This window comes from Pleurodeles waltl, chromosome 11, assembly GCF_031143425.1.
Source record: "Pleurodeles waltl isolate 20211129_DDA chromosome 11, aPleWal1.hap1.20221129, whole genome shotgun sequence".
Classification (NCBI taxonomy): domain Eukaryota; kingdom Metazoa; phylum Chordata; class Amphibia; order Caudata; family Salamandridae; genus Pleurodeles; species Pleurodeles waltl.
The window spans coordinates 593,955,058-593,971,098 of record NC_090450.1 but is presented as its reverse complement, the minus strand read 5'-3'; the positions used below and the strand labels follow the sequence as shown (position 1 = coordinate 593,971,098).

The 16,041-nt window shown below is 40.7% G+C and overlaps 1 protein-coding gene across 4 annotated transcripts in view; it reads left to right on the top strand.

The window, feature by feature from the left end:
• LOC138265921 (tetraspanin-15-like) overlaps window positions 1-16,041 on the top strand; it is a 162,627-nt gene that overhangs the window by 108,369 nt on the left and 38,217 nt on the right. For all 4 annotated transcript variants that reach the window (XM_069214110.1, XM_069214109.1, XM_069214107.1 and 1 more), the window contains one exon: window positions 15,036-15,152. In XM_069214110.1, coding sequence (XP_069070211.1) covers window positions 15,036-15,152 — 117 coding nt within the window. The remainder of the gene's footprint in view (window positions 1-15,035; window positions 15,153-16,041) is intronic.

Sequence of the window (16,041 nt, the reverse complement as noted above, 5' to 3'; positions counted from 1 at the left end):
CGGGTACGCAAGTTGCAACATTTTATACCAATTAACTCACTTTCAGAGCTTCCATTGTCCGCACCTGTAGATTGACCTTGGAGCAAAGAGAAAAATGCCAGGCTGGCACGAAACCTTAAGATAAGCATGTGAACGATCTCAGTGGAAAAGTACAGCTTCAAGCAGAAATACACGTTTATTAGCACATTGGAAAAATACGAGCATCTAAACAGTGAGACCAGGCAACTAGGCCGAAGCCTCCACTACAGTTAGGCTAAGCTAAAGCATTTCAAACAAGCAAATCATAGCACACGTTTACGATTATGTCAGATTCGTGCAGTTCTAATACATCACGTTATATAAAGCACGCTTATAAATGTTGGCAAACTACTCTGAGGGCACATTTTGTCCCCGTACAATCTTTATTAGTTCGGTTAAAGTCACTCTTGATTATTGCAGCACTACGTTTAAGCGCTAATAAATGTAAAACCTTTATTTCTGCGTCATCAATCTCACCTCTTATCATGTTGGTAGGTTTGTGGCCACTTCACTTAGGCTCTCAGGCCATGTAATGAGTTATTCCAAGCACAATCTGTTCTCTCAGTAAATTATGAAATCCTAATATATCGTATTTAATGGGTGTGCAATTTGATCCTAAGTGGGAATCCCGTTTTGTGTGCAAAATTGGATCCTGAGCCCGAGTCGTGGTCAGACCAAATTGTGAATGAGGCCCCACAAGGACACAGGGTGAGGAAATTTGCACCACTGGGAAGTCAGGGCTACAACCGAAACAAAGCACAAAAAGAAGTTGCTAAAACACTTATACAACACTTTTGATAAATCCCATATTTGTAGGCTGCACATCTATGTATTGCAGAGTAGATGGGATACACCAGTGATTCAAAGCAAACCACACATACATTCGAAAACCAGAATTAATGCAAATAAGCAATACAAAACCACATTGTAAATTTAGGATGTTTAAGTAGAGGACAATAAATTATCCAACGGGATTACAATACATTGCGTCCCGATGGCAATAAAAATATCTGTACTCCTTGAATTCCTCAATTAAGGTACAATAGGGTGAAAAGAAAAGAGCGCCCTAGATTTGAAAAATCACGTATGAGCAAAAGGTTGTGAAAGAGCTGCAGAGGTATGTAAAAATGCCACATCTCATACCACTAGCTTACACACGAAACAACAGGAAGAAGCAAAGTACCACAACGATTTCAACGGAAAATGGCGCCTGTACTTTCCATGCAATACAAAAATAAATACATTCGTACTATTTGACTAAGAGCAATTTAATCAGCAGCAGCAATTAATGTTCAAATCCATTTCTCCTCAAGAGCTCCCACATGCGGAAAACCAATCTTTGTTCCAACCTGCAAAACTCATAATACAAATCCCCCCGCCCTCTGTTCCCAAACCCCCTCTTTCAGCAGATTGGGACTCCTTAGGTGCTGCTGCTTAGCTGCCTCTTTGTTTGTTGACAATCCTCCATCTCACCACGATCACAAATGCTTAGCAATAGAGGAAACAAATGTCTGCAAGAAAAATGGCAGAGAAGATATATTTAGCCGACATGAAAATCAATCCCCAGGGTCGATTTCAAGGAGTCAAGAATCAGGATCCTGAAGAAGCCTAGTGAATGGAGTTCCCTACGGGGTCATTTATTTGCAGTTGATGGTTTTACAACCTGCGGTCATTTGCTATGAACACGTAGGAAAAATGTACTGAACTCAGAGAGTATAAAATACCTTAGTTAATTCTAACAGAAAATAATTAGGTCTATGATGATTCTGTGCAAAATGCAATTTTTATGAAGCAGCAAGATAGCAGTTAAAAAAGGTACAGCAGTTCCTGTTTAGACATAATTTATTTTTAACATTCTGCTGCCTTTATAGAGTCAATGTTTCAAACTCTGGGCCTGATTACAACTTTGGAGGCGGTGTTAATCCGTCCCAAATGTGACGGATATACCACCAGCCGTATTACGAGTTCCATAGGATATAATGGACTCGTAATACGGCTGGTGGTATATCCGTAACTTTACGGTCACTTTTGGGACGGATTAACACCTCCTCCAAAGTTGTAATCAGGCCCTCTGTCTCGAATATTAGGCAAGGTCTTTGTGAGGACAAAGGTCACACAGTTCTTGTACTGTGTCCCTGGACGGAATTAGGGTAGTTGTAGTGCAAGGCTAGTGATGGTGTCAGATTGAATAATTTATTCTCGTAATTTCGTTCATGAATAATGTTACACTGGAAGCAAGGACAAACAGCTCTTTGTGAATGTTGCACACATTTGTATTCAGATAGGAATCTAAAAGGCCACACCCTATAAAAATAACAGCACAAAAATGTAGTGGAAATTTGAATGAAGCTATAGGACTAGATGCAGTAGGGAACTGCACAATTCAAGGGCAAAGCAGTTAAGGGTAGAGGCAAAGCCATGTCCACACAGTGTCCAAGCACCTAGCCCCTCTGGTGTCAGCTTTTATGTACAATAGGTGGGAAGCATGTTATGGTCCCAATTGCACTTGGAAACGGCTGACGTAAGCAGAGATGGCGTCTCACCATTCAAGCTTTGCCCAAAGTCCGCACCACCTTGACAAGTGCAGAAACACGTTTTTCATTTCATTAGAACATTTTTTTTTTTTAATTTTAAGTGTTGAGTTTCACAGTTTCTTTAGACAGTGTTACATATTTTTTTCTTTGGTTGTGTCATTTTGAGACTCCTGTGTTGCATTTGGAAAGAAATTGACTTCAGGAACCCACCTAGAGACTAATAATTAAAAACAAATTACTCATATATTAATAGAAGGGAGAACTGAGAAGATTCTTCTTGGTCTATTTTTGTTCACTCATTTCTAATGGTAAAAAGCTGGCTTTGGAACACTGGTAGTAATCCTTTGCAACTTGTAATTATCCATGAGATGGTGGATGTTTCCTAGCAAGAATACAATGCTGGACCTCACATACTGCTGGTAATGCTTAGCAATGTGTGGGCACCAACACGATGATACTCATTGCCTATTTTGGTAAAATTCTGACCCGTGCACAGTGTCAAGAATTGTTGGCAACATATGGGTGTCTGTTGCCGATCCCCAGTAAAAATGCTTGCCCTAACATAATGGTGTTATGTCTTGGTATTTTGAGAGCATCTATTGGATGATGCCCATTGCTCACCAAAACGGTGGCCGTCACATAATAGTTGTAACATTTGGTAACTTGTGGCCATCCACAGCCTAATGCCCATTACATTCCCCTGGCAAACTGCTGGACCTTGAATAATGGTTGTATTCCCTGACAATATGCGGCCATTCATAGCATGATTTCGACCACTAGTACAGTTCTGTTCCTGGCACAATGGAGGTGGTTCCTGGCATGTCAGGGGCATCCATCTGAATGATGCTGCCTAAACACTGGCAAATGTTCACCCTCACACAGTAGTAGCAACTCCTGGCATTTTGTGGGAACTCAGTGGCACACCGGTGGTTCTGCCAATATGATGGTAATCAGTGCCTGCTTTTGGGTGGTGCGACCAGTGCTGCCATGCTAGGGGGCGCCAGTTGCACTTCAACCAAAATAAGCGCTTTTGTTTGTCTTTTATTTCCACAACATCAATGGTCATGGAAATAAAAGACGGGAAACCACCCTCATGTGGTTTCAGGTGGCAACTATTGTTGCTAGATTGCTCTGCCTTCGCTCCACTCTTACATAGATGCGCTGCCCCTCCTAGTCTTTTTTGCCCCTTCATTCGCTCCTAATGTTCACCTCTTACTGTTCCTCTTCCCCCCTTAGCAGTTCAAACATCCTTTCAAAGGTGAAAGCACTGCACAAGCAGCCACCATGACGTGACATGTAATGTAATGTAATGTAAAGGGCATTTGTAGAGCAGCCTGTTACTCCAAGGAGTGTCCTGGTGCTCTGCACATCCAGTGATGATTGACTAAAGTGCGAACACTAATCCGGCCTAAAAAGTCATGTTTTCAGTTTCTAACGAAACGTAGCAGAAATGCTCGTTAGCTCCAGAGGAAGTTTGTTCTATAATGAAGGTCCTAAGAACAAGAAGGAGCTGCCCCCTGTTCTGGACTGCCGAATTCTAGTTTTTTTGCCATGGAGAGGTTGGCTGAATGCAGATGCCTGGGTGGAGCATAGAAGCAAATCCTTGCTCTAAGGTAACCAGCGCCAGACTGATGATGTCCCTTATGTTCCAGGAGCAAGGTCTTAAAAAGGATCCTCTTCCTATCAGGAAGCCAGTGCAGTTCCCCAAGGTAAGGGGATAGATGAGTTCTCAAGGGCAGATCTAGAAGAGTACAGGCTGCTGCATTTGTGACCACCTGCAACTTGCTAATCAAGTAATCAGGCAGGCCCAAATTTAGTGAATTGTCGTAGTCAAGTCTAGATGTTATGAAGGCCTGTACTACCAGTTTCTGAGCAGAAAAGGTAAGAAAATACAAGAACTTCCAAAGCACACTTAACAGACCAAAACAGGTCCCTGGTATTGCATTGACCTGAGAGCGAAAACAGAGCTTACCATCAAACTTAATGCCCAGATTTTGGACAGTGCTACTATGGCATATTGGAATGGGAGCATCCACTTGCCAAAAGGACTGCCAGGGCGCATTTGTTTTTCCACTACAAAAGAGTAGTTCTGTCTTTCCTGCATTACATTTAAGCTGGGGCTGAGTCAGCCATTAACCAACTGCTGATACCAGGCGTGGGGTACTATATCTGATGACAAAGAGACATTAAGAGATTATTGGCTTCCAATAATGGCTTGTGGCTTACTAAATGCACTTTTTTATTGCGCCTGCCCTTTTCTACACAAGCCGAGAAGAATGGGTTGTAGTTTTGCATCTTGTCTTTAGTCATCGCTTCACAAAGGTAAACATTTTAATTGAGGGTGCAAAGACGATTCACTGCTCTGGATTGTCTAATCTCCCTTTGCTAAATTGTGCCGCCATGCTTTAAGGGTGCCCTTATGTAATGTGGAAAAGTCTAGCACTCAGCATTATCTCGAACCATTCTATTGCAATTCTGGAGCCGATTTCAGTGGATACCTAATGTGTCTTTCAACCTAAAAATTGGTTAGTCTTAACTTATGCTTAGGAAAGGATTTTGAGCTTTCACTTTTGTGAATATCGGGACGTGTGAACTTGTTGACATTTTTGTGGCTTGTGGTTAGTTAATTGGTCAACTTGTTTTCTTTTGGGGCGTCTGCTGTTATGGCAGTACTAGGGCTGGTAATAACTTTTTTATGCACTGCTTGCTGCTGCATTTGCTGCAGGTTTGGAACACTTTAAATAGCAGGTGTTATCAGCCTATGAAGAATGAAAGGCCGCAGTGGCCCTGTAATGTGTAACTTGACCTCACAAGTGAGCTTCCGCCCCAGCTTCTTGCTTTGACCTTTGTCCTTTCAAAAGTTAATTTAGTGCAGTGTATGTCGGGGTGCCTTGCTACATGGTTGAAGAGATGTTTTCATACCTGGTGTCCCTCATTACAACTTTGAAAGATTGAGTGCCAAGCATTGATCCCAACATTTCTGAAAGGTTGTAAACAATAAGAATGAAAAATATATTAGCTATGAATATATTGGCTAAACCCGCTATTCACCATTTCATGTTGATCTTTAGAGTATTGATTTCATTAAGGAGTGGGTCTCTTTGTCCTGGCTTACGCTTTGGTACACTTTACATGTCCTTCCCTATGCCAGGTGTCACGGGTCCTGTAGGCAGAGATAACACCATAAACCAAGGATGGTTTCACGAGTCATTTTAACTTTTGGTAGATTCCCTCCCGTGCCTTTACCATGACCCATATTGGAGCCTGTGCCTGGGCTGGACAGAGGTGGCCCTGTGATTTGAAAGGAGAGTGATGTCACTTTCAGGTCCTTTGAAAATGTTGCTGAATGTACATTCATGCACGGGCGTTTTTAGGAAGTGGGGTCCTTGCCTGAAGAGGGAAGAGAAGAACAGAGAGAGGGCGGATCACGTACATTATAGAGTGTGGTATACTCGAGATGTGGGTTTCCCTGCGTGCCATTAGACTAGCTGAGCAAAGGAAGCTTGTCAAGGAGGCACGATCAGATGGGTTAGGCGTGACGAGCGAGACAAGAGCAGCCTGTAAAGATCTTTGTGTGCCCAGTAATTTTTAGGCGATAATTTTAATGGCTAGATAACTCTGGTGGCTAATGTACTTCCAGAAGAGATCTGTGTTTTTGCTAGTCACAGTTTTTGTCTAGACACATAAAGTAACACAGAGTGTTAATGTGTCTGCTGAAAAGCACAACCTATAACATACAAAATTCTTTGTGTATATATCACAGTGGTTAATGCTTTTGTCACAGAGATCCGTTTGTTACTTTGCAGTTCATAAGTTACAATCTTCTAATATAGGACAGTGAGCTATGAACTGGCATCAAAGTGACAAATGCAAACTGCAAAGCATAGGTTTAGAAACATAAAGTTTTTTTCTCAATATTGTGGTATTCTAAGATTGTTAAAGAGGGTTATTTTGTAAAACAACTCATTAGTAGAGACAGCCCCAACCACTGTTATGTTTTAAATCCTGTGTGTGTGTTTCTGGACCAAGGAGTCTTATCCTATAATGCTTACTAGTATGAATGGCATGTAACACCTGACCTTTATAGCCCTCATTGTCTTATGTAACATTTCCTTTACATTGATTTACACTTTGCATGATTCAGTGTCTATATAATGTGTGTGTGATGTAAGCACTCTTCACACCTTACACTGGAATGAGGAGCTCTATAAAAGAAATTAAATTAAACAAATGTGAGGAAGGGGATGTGATGAGATGAAGGGCACCATTGAGGGTCGTAGTGAGAGAATCCGGTTAGTGAAGGTCATTTTGGGAATGGGGGCACTAAAAAAAGATTGTTGCACTGGGCACCACCAATGCTAAAACCGGCCCTGATGGTAATTCATGAAATATTGTGAGCATGATGGTGGTTTTGTATTTGAGGAAATGTAGTTCCCTTTAAGGAACCTTGGGGGGTTGGAATGGAATGTGGATGGGAAAAGAATGTGGAAAGGAAGGCATTCGAGGAGCGATAAAGCAGGACTACGGACGTGTTTGTACGGAGCGGAATAAACCTTTCTATTAAATTCACTCAGCGTTTGGACTGGAGTTTATTACAAATTTGGCGACGAGCTGTGGACGAGCTCCACACATGTTCTAGAGGACAATTGCTTTGTGGGATCATCTACGCTGTCCCGCTGTGAATGCCATTGAAGATTCTCTTGCTGAGATGCCTAGATGCCTGATAACGGTATTCAGTTGTCAAGGAGCACCCATCGAGCAAGTATAATTTGATTACTTTTCATTCCACGTTCATTTGGAGATTTGAGATGCTTCAACGCGGCTGTCTGTTGCTTAGCAACGTTGCCGCTCAGCCGTCAGCTGTTGCTCATGAGCGTAGTTTGAAAGACGCTCATGGCATCCTCGCGCTTGGTGTGGAGCAAGCGTGTTTCCTGCTTATTGCGAGCGATAAATTGCTTAAAAGACGCTCATTCTATTATTGTGCTCCGTTTAATTTAAAAGCAGTTTGGAAAACGAATAAAGTACAATTATAAAACTTGGCAAACTACTACATAGGATGTGCTTACCGGACCTTGTCCCTCATGTGTTTTTTTTTCTTGTTTCCTGTTGTTCTAATTCGTTTCCTGTTTCACAGGAAGGAAGGGCTTTAGGATTTCTTTTGTTTTTATTGTAGTTTTCTTTTTCTTTTTTCTTCTTATGGCTATTGTGTACCAATTCAAAGGACGCTAGTGTGAATTAAACACATAAATAATAAGACACAAACTAAAATAACAATTAGGGGAGAAAGAAGGACAATAATAACAATTTCATAAGGAGGATGCAGTTTGAGCCACCAGCAAAATTTCTGCAACTTAAAGGGGATCCACCCGTACTGTGTTCTAGATGGAAAGAAGAATTTTTTACTTATTTGAAGGCCATTGATGAGGATGGTATGTCCCAGGAAAGGAACTAAAATATTTTGTTACATTGTTTGGGTTCTGAGGGGGAACTCATTTTCAGGACGCTCCCGTAAGGAGTTCTTCAGGATGATGAAATTGATGTGTTTCAAGATGCCTTGAACGAACTGGAAAATATGTTCAAACCGACTACAAGCATAGCTTTAAACAGGTTCAAATTTTATACTGGAAGCCAACAACCGGATGAGACATTTGCTGAGTTTTTGACAGGGTTACGAGGTCTATCCATGCACTGTAATTTTGGACCTATTACCGACGAAATGATTAGAGATCAGATTATTGTTCATGTCAGGAGCAGAAGAATGCAAGAACAATTGTGGGTAATGGGTGATCCGAAGTTACAGAATGTAATAAATACCGCTAAGGTGTTGGAGCAATCAGAAAAATGGATGAAGTCAGTGCAAGAGACTGAGAAGAATAAATTGTCGGACATGGAAGTGGTTGGAGCTATTGGTGGTGGAGGATTTAGCAACGATACTATTACCAAAAAGACTACATGGAACAAAAAGGATGACAAAAATGTTAAAATGAATAGACTATCATGTTATCGTTGTGGCAGTTCTAATCATCTGGCAAATTTTCCACAGTGTCTGGCAATTGGGAAAGAATGTAAAAAATGTAGAAGAATGGGCACTTTGCAAGAGTTTGTAAAGAAGTTAGGAAACCTGATAGTGACAGTAAAAGCAAAGTCGCGTATGTCTGTGAGGAAAGAGAGAGAGGATGGTGTTGTATATCAAGGATGATTCTGTGAACAAAGAGGGGAATGTGGTAAAACAACCTAAATGTACAGTTTGTGTTGAGGGTCATGAGTTGAAACTTATGGCAGATTCTGGATCCCCTTGCACTATCATCATGTGTGATTATTTTGTTCAGAAATTTAGTAATGTGTGGGGTATGCCCAATTTAGCATGCTCTGATATTGTTGCGGAAGGTTTTGATGGTACTGCTATTAATATCATTGGGTGTGTAAAAACTATGATCTGTTTTAAGGACCGTTCTGCACAGATCAAATTGTATGTGGCTGAAAGAGGAGTTAATGTGTTGGAGTGGAGAGACCAGGCAGAGTTGGGGATAATTTTGAATCACAGGGCTCCGGAACCCGTAATGTTGGTTGGAGAAAGTGATACAGCTAAGTTGATTGTCTCTAAATTTCCAAATGTATTTTCTGATACTTTGGGCAAGCTGAAAGATTATAGTCACAAGATTAGATTGAAGGAAAATGCTAAACCTGTAGTGCAAAAGTTAAGGAATGTCCCTATTCGGGTGCATGAGGAATTGAAAGATATGTTGATGGAAATGAATGCTTTCATTACTCCACAGGGTTTGTTTCAATTCAAACGAATGCCTTTTGGGCTGGCCTCTGCAGCATCAGTATTTCAGAGGGCCATGTTTAATTTATTCAAGGACATGGACACGTTTGTGAAGTGCTTCCAAGATGACGTGTTGATCTATTCTAAAGATGAAGAAGAACACAAATATCACCTAGTTAAGGTGTGCGAAGTATTCAGTATGAGTGGATTGACTTTGAAATTTAAGAAGTGTCATTTCTTTGCCAAATCTGTGATTATTTGGGACATACTGTCTACAGCAAGTTTATTGAAAACTTTACTACTAAAATGGACCCTTTGAGGGAACTGATGAGGAAAAATGTGGAATATGTGTGGTCTGAAAGGCAGGAGAGTGCATTTGAGACCATCAAAAGAGAGATTGCTAGTGCACCTACGCTCAAACCATTTAACGTTCAGGCTCAATGTGTAGTAACAGTGGATGCTAGTATGTATGGTGTGGGTGGTGTGTTATGCCAGAAGAGTGGCAAAGATATGTGGAATGTTACATTTGCTTCACGTACTCTGACCGATGCAGAAAGGAAGTATGCAGTAAACGAGAAGGAGTTATTAGCTTGTGTCTGAGCTATTGAGCATTTTCGAAATTACATTTGGGGTTCGCGGTTTGTTCTCCAAACAGATCACAAACCCTTGTTGGGCATTTTGTCTGCAGGAGGAGGGTGGAATGCGACAGCCTGTATTGCACAATTGGTCTCGAAGTTGCAAGAGTATTCCTTTCAAGTGGAGTATATACCAGGGAAGAAAAATTCTGTGACTGATTGTCACGGTTTCCTCCGAATTATTCAGATGTTCGGCAGGAGTGCGGATATGGCGATTCTGACATTGTGTCTGTGGTGTCTGAGTTTATTTCTGAAGAATTTAAAGCTATTGAAGAAAAGGATTGTCTTGATAAAGATCAGTGAGATTTGACTTTACAAGAGGTGAGACGATATTTGAGGTTTGGTTGGCCAAGGAAAGAATGTATCCTGGAAGAAGTGATGCCTTTCTTTAAGGTAAAAGATGATTTAGAAATTGAAAACGAGCTTGTATTCAAAGGGGGGAAATGTGTTCCACCTATAGGCATGCAAGCAGTCATTTTAAAGTTGGCACACGAAGGGCATCCTGGGATATCATCCATGAAAAGGCTAATATGTACTTCCTTTTGGTGGCCAGGAATGGACAAGATGGCGGAGAGGACGGTCAGGGAGTGTGGAGTATGTGTGAGTGCTGAGAACATGTTGAGGACAGTGCCAGCTCCACTGTGTCTGGTTCAGTGGCCTGAGTCTCCCTGGCAAAAACTGGGCTTTGATATTTCTGGTCTGTTTTTGTTTTTGCCTTACGAGGCTCGGTTTGCTTTGGTGTTAGTGGACTATCACTCCAAGTGGCCTGAGGTGAAATTGGTACCACAAGTCACGATGACTGTTGTGATTGAGTTTTTCAAAGAGGTGTTTGCCAAAGAGGGATATCCAGAGACTATAGTGTCAGACAATGGTGTTCAATTGGTGTTGAAGGAGATGCAAAGGTTCCTCAAGTATTGTAATATTAAGCATGCTACTACTTCATTATATGAACCACAAGAGAATGGACAGGTTGAGAGGTTTAATTGGGTTTTGAAGGAGTGTATTTGTTGGGGACGTGGTTTTGATGGGTTGTGGAAGGAGAAAGTGAGAGAGAAAATATGGTATTAACGTATCACTCCTCACAGTACCACAGGAGTTAGCCCGTTCAGGCTGCTAAGGGGTAGGGATCCTGTATCCAAACTGTGTCCATGGTGGTTTAAAAAGAAACATAGCAAAGAGCATGAGAGTGTTAATGTGGAAAGGATAAGGGATCATGTGAGACTGAAGCAAGAGAAGAGCAAGGAGGTGTATGATAGAAGGTGGAGAGTAAAAGATCCTATGTTTGTTGTGAGAGATTGGGTCAGGGTAAGGAAGCCCGGTTTGGTAAGGAAAGGTATGTCTAGATTTGGTAAGGCCATGAAAGTGGTAAAAGTGTTTAAAAAAAAAGTTGTTACACAAGATGGTAAAGTTTGCAATGTGAGTAGACTGGCTAAGTGTACTTCAGAATGGGGGGGGGACACAAAATGGAAACTCTGCTGTTTCGGGACCTATTGTCTACAAAAGACGTGATGAACCTGCGTTTGAGGATGTAAGCCAGGATGGTGCATGTACTGGAATTGAAGAGAGTGAGATTCCTTCTGGTGTTGATTGTAGGGAGAGTGATGGACAGAGTAGTATGGAGTAGATTTGGAAGGAAGACTCCATAGCCTCAAGAGTAAAGCTTGAGGGTCGTTCCAGACAAATGTCTACTCGATTAGTGGACTATGTGTGAATAAGGAGAATTAATGTACATTAATTATTCGTCATTGAATGTTCCTATGTTGTTTTTGTTTTTTTTTGTTTTTGGGTTTATTTAAGGGGGGAAATATGTTGTATTTGAGGAAATGTAGTTCCCTTTAAGGAACCTTGGGGGGTTAGAATGGAATGTGGATGGGAAAAGAATGTGGAAAGGAAGGCATTCGAGGAGCGATAAAGCAGGACTATGGACGTGTTTGTACGGAGCAAAATAAACCTTTCTATTAAATTCACTCGGCGTTTGGACTGGAGTTTATTACAGGTGGCTTTTCCATTATGATGGTAGTTCATGATATACTTTAGGCATTGATGACATGATGGTGCCCACCCTGGCATAATAATTGGTCTGGCATTATGGTAGCAGTACCTGGTACACTATGGTCAGCCATGGTAACATACTGTTAATCCATAATTGCTAATAATTTGGAAAACATTAAAGTTCAAGCAGACTCCGAGAACAGAGGTGCCAGTGGAAGTGAACACAGATAGCATGTACGTCCATGCTTTGTTCAAAAACCAGGACAAGTATGTCTTTGTCAATACCTGGATCTTCGAAGAGAGATTTGGGTACTGGGAAACCTATTGCATTTGGAAACGGTTGTTTGTCTTGGTCTGCTGCTCTTAGCAAAAGTATGTTCAACTACAGGAAAACTTCCCTCACTCTATTTATCCAGTTGTCTGTCAATTAGCACATAATGTCTGCTGTATTGCTAACAGCCGTATAAATAATAGCTTTTCTGCCAACTGACGCCTTATTATCAGAAATTTCGTACAGTTTAGCCGGCAGCCAAATAAATAGTCAATTTGTTTTGGAAATGCTTTTTAACATCTTCAAGTAGCATTGTACTGGAATATAAAAGTGCTCAAGCCGTATCTTCAACTTCTTCAGCGAAAATGTTTTCCCATTCCTTCAGTTGAAAAGTGAACCAGCACTGGCAAAGCCATTAAGTCTGGCTCTGGCTGCCATCCATTTGGGAAGTCTTTTGTCATGGTTTTTGCAAAACGTTAGTGTGCGCAAAACTACCAGGCCCCGTTAAATCTAAAAGAAAAAAAATGCCTAAAGGGAAAAGAGTTTTTCTCGTCTTAGAAAAGTACACATTACCATTTTCTCTCAGCACTGAAGGGGAACTAATTTGTGAGCGCCTATGCTCCTTGTGAAAGGGCAGCATGCTGAAACTCATGATTAAGTCAGCCAGTGGCTGAAGTTTAGCTAACTTTGCCCCTTGATGCAAGCTGGGGTAGATGAAAGAAACATTTGAATGACGCAGTCACAGACTAAAGCAAAATGCCAAGGTCTTGGCACTGGTAGCCTCACCGTTTAGAAAGAAGGCAAGAAAAAGGGAACAAAATTAAGGAAGGAAGGAAAAAAGGAAATAAGGCAGACAAAATAGGAAGGAAGGCATACAGAAAATGATGGAAGAAGGACAAAAAAGGAAGGAAAGAAAGTGAGAAGGAAGGGAGAGGGCAAAAAGGGAAGGAATTGAAAAAGGAAGAAAGGAGGGAAGAAGGAAAACACAGCTAAAAGAAACAATGAAACAGGGAAAGAAAGGAAGGTTGAAAGCGGGCAAAAAGAAAGAAGGAAAATACATATAAAAGGGAAGAATGAAAGAAAGAAGTCAAAACAGAAAGAAGGAAAGGAAAGGAAAATAAGACATAAATGAAATAAAGGATAGAAAAAGGAAAGAAGGCAAAAAAGAAAAGGTAAGAAAGAAAGCAGGTAGGAAAGACAAACAGAGAAAGAAGAAAAGAAAGAATGCAAAAAAGTAAGAATTAAAGAAGACAAAAAGAAAGAAAGGAAAAAGAAAAAAGAAAAAAGCAATATCTAAAGAAGGCACAAAAGAACGAAGGAAAAAATAAATATAAAAGGCACGAAATTAAGGTGCAAAACAGAAAGAAAAAGGAAAGGCAACAAAGAGAGAATTAATGAAAGAAGGCAAAATAGAAAGAAAGAAGAAATTAAGAAAATGAAAAAGCTACGAAGCAAAAAATGCAAAAAGAAAGAAAGTCGAAGAATGAAAGGAGACAAGAAAGCAAAAAGAAAGAAAGATATAAAGATAAAAGGAAAGGCAAATATGAAACGAAGGAGAGAAACAAGGAAGGAAGGTAAAAAATAAAGAACAAAGAAGGAAAGTAAAATGAAAGAAGGGAGGAAAAAGGAAAGAATGAAGGATGGAAAGTAGGTCCAAAGTGTGCTGCTAATTAAACCCAGTAAAGAAGTTTAGTTTTCTTCCTGGGCAAAGTTTATTAAAGAGCCATTGATAAGACCGAAACCAGGAACACAATATTGTATTCTGTAAAATAACAGCAGTCCTCTTAAAAAGGTAATAATACCGCAGAGTATGCCTTTCCACGTTGAAATAGTTAAGCACCTGAGATGGGTGTATTTTTAAACAAATATATAACATTTACTTGTAAACTTGTTACACAAAACTTTACAATATCTGTATGTGGCGAACAGTATTTGTCCTCAAATATTTCTGCCAATGCAGACACTTCCCCTTGTGAGCGGAAGCAGTAGAAACTCACAGTGTAATGTTTCAGCAGTGTAGCACTTTTTCCTGTTGTGGCCTAACTTACATTAAGACTTTTATTGCTGAACATTACTTTGAAGTGACAATTTTTTTTGTTGTCCATGCCATCATCTATGAGAAGAAATGTTTAGTACGCGGCATGGCTGCCTGAAAGACATCAGATACTTGGTGCACAGTTACTTCAGAGAGGTAGATCTTTAGTTCAGGTCTAACCTTCTGTACAAGGCATGGTTACCTCAATAGTGAGCGTTTTAATGGAGGTAATGACTACTTTGCTGAAAGAACATATTTAAAACAAGTCACGAGTACCTCTTAGATGGGGATCTCACTTTGTCCAGGCATGACTGCTTCAACAAAAGATGCTTCAAGTTGTATAGGCCAGCTACATCTACAGGAACACATTTGTTGTTGAACTTGAAATGTCTTATAAGGATGACTTCCTAAGTTTTTGTAAAGTTTGCTGGTAACACAAAATTGAAGAAGGCGGGAAATATGAAACACAGAGCATAACTATAGCATCGTCTACAGGATCTCGAAAGCTGTCTGCCTTTAATTAGGACAATGGAACGGCAGGCTTTGAATGAAACAGTCGATGTTGGGAAGTTGTTACAAGATTGAGGGATTCTGTGTCAAACACAATGAAATGCCAGAAGGTTTACATGGGCTTCACGTAATGGCCTTGTTTAACCTTTTCAAAGGAAAATGAATAATGTTTTATTCCATATTTTACATTTCCAGGGAAAATCTCCCACTTTACCAATTGTGTCAGACTCTTAATCTAGTGATCTTTGACAAACTATTGTGTTTTTTTTTACAGTTTGAGTGCTGTGGCGGAGATGAATATGGAGACTGGGGGGTTAATCTTTATCACTCATGCAATAGCACTGGCCCCCTAGCATGTGGTGTTCCTTATACTTGCTGTGTGGCACTTAAGGTAAGATATAGGCTCTTGACTTTGCCAATGACTCTAGTCAATTGTGTAATTTACTGTTCAGTGATTCATCCATCTGCACAAAGCTTCTATCTTTCCCAAACTCTGCTTACCTTCTTGACTCTAGATGTAGATAAAGGATGCTTTTCTAATTTCAGCCAATTCCAACTTGGCGTTGAAATTGTATGAAAATAGATATGCATCCTTTTTCTGAAAATGGAGGCAGGACATTTGAGATGCAGCATGTTTCCATCATACAGGTTATGACAGTGAGGGGTGGGGGGCAAGTTGGGGAAAGATCCAGAGTGAATACAGGTGAGTAATGTAGGTTTTTATTCAGTAAAATAGTGTAGGACCTGGCCCTTTTACATGGTCATTCCCCAGACTTTTTGCCTCCTTATTTTTCTTACCTTTGTTGGCTGACGTTATAACTCTGAGCACGTTTTCACTGCTAACCAGTGCTAAAGTGCATGTGCTCTACCTTGTAAAATTGGTATGATTGGCTTATACCTAATTGGCATGTTTAATTTACCTATAAGTTCCTTGTAAAGTGGTATCCCTATACCCAGGGCCTGTAAATTAAATGCTACTAGTGGGCCTGCAGAGCTGCTTGCACCACCCACTGAAGTAGCCTTTCCAAACTGTCTCAGGCCTTCTAGCACAGGGCCTCTGTGCGCAGTTTTCTGCCACAGGGACCTGGCATCTAAATTTACTTGCCAGGCCCAGAACTCCCCTTTTACTACATGTAAGTCACCCCTAAGGCAGACCCTAGCTAGCCCTATGGGCAGGGTGCCATGTATGTAGAAGGCAGGACATGTGTCAGGTTGCGTGGCCTGTCCTGGTATTGACAAACAGCCTAACTTGGTGATCACTGCTGTGAGTGCTGCCTTCT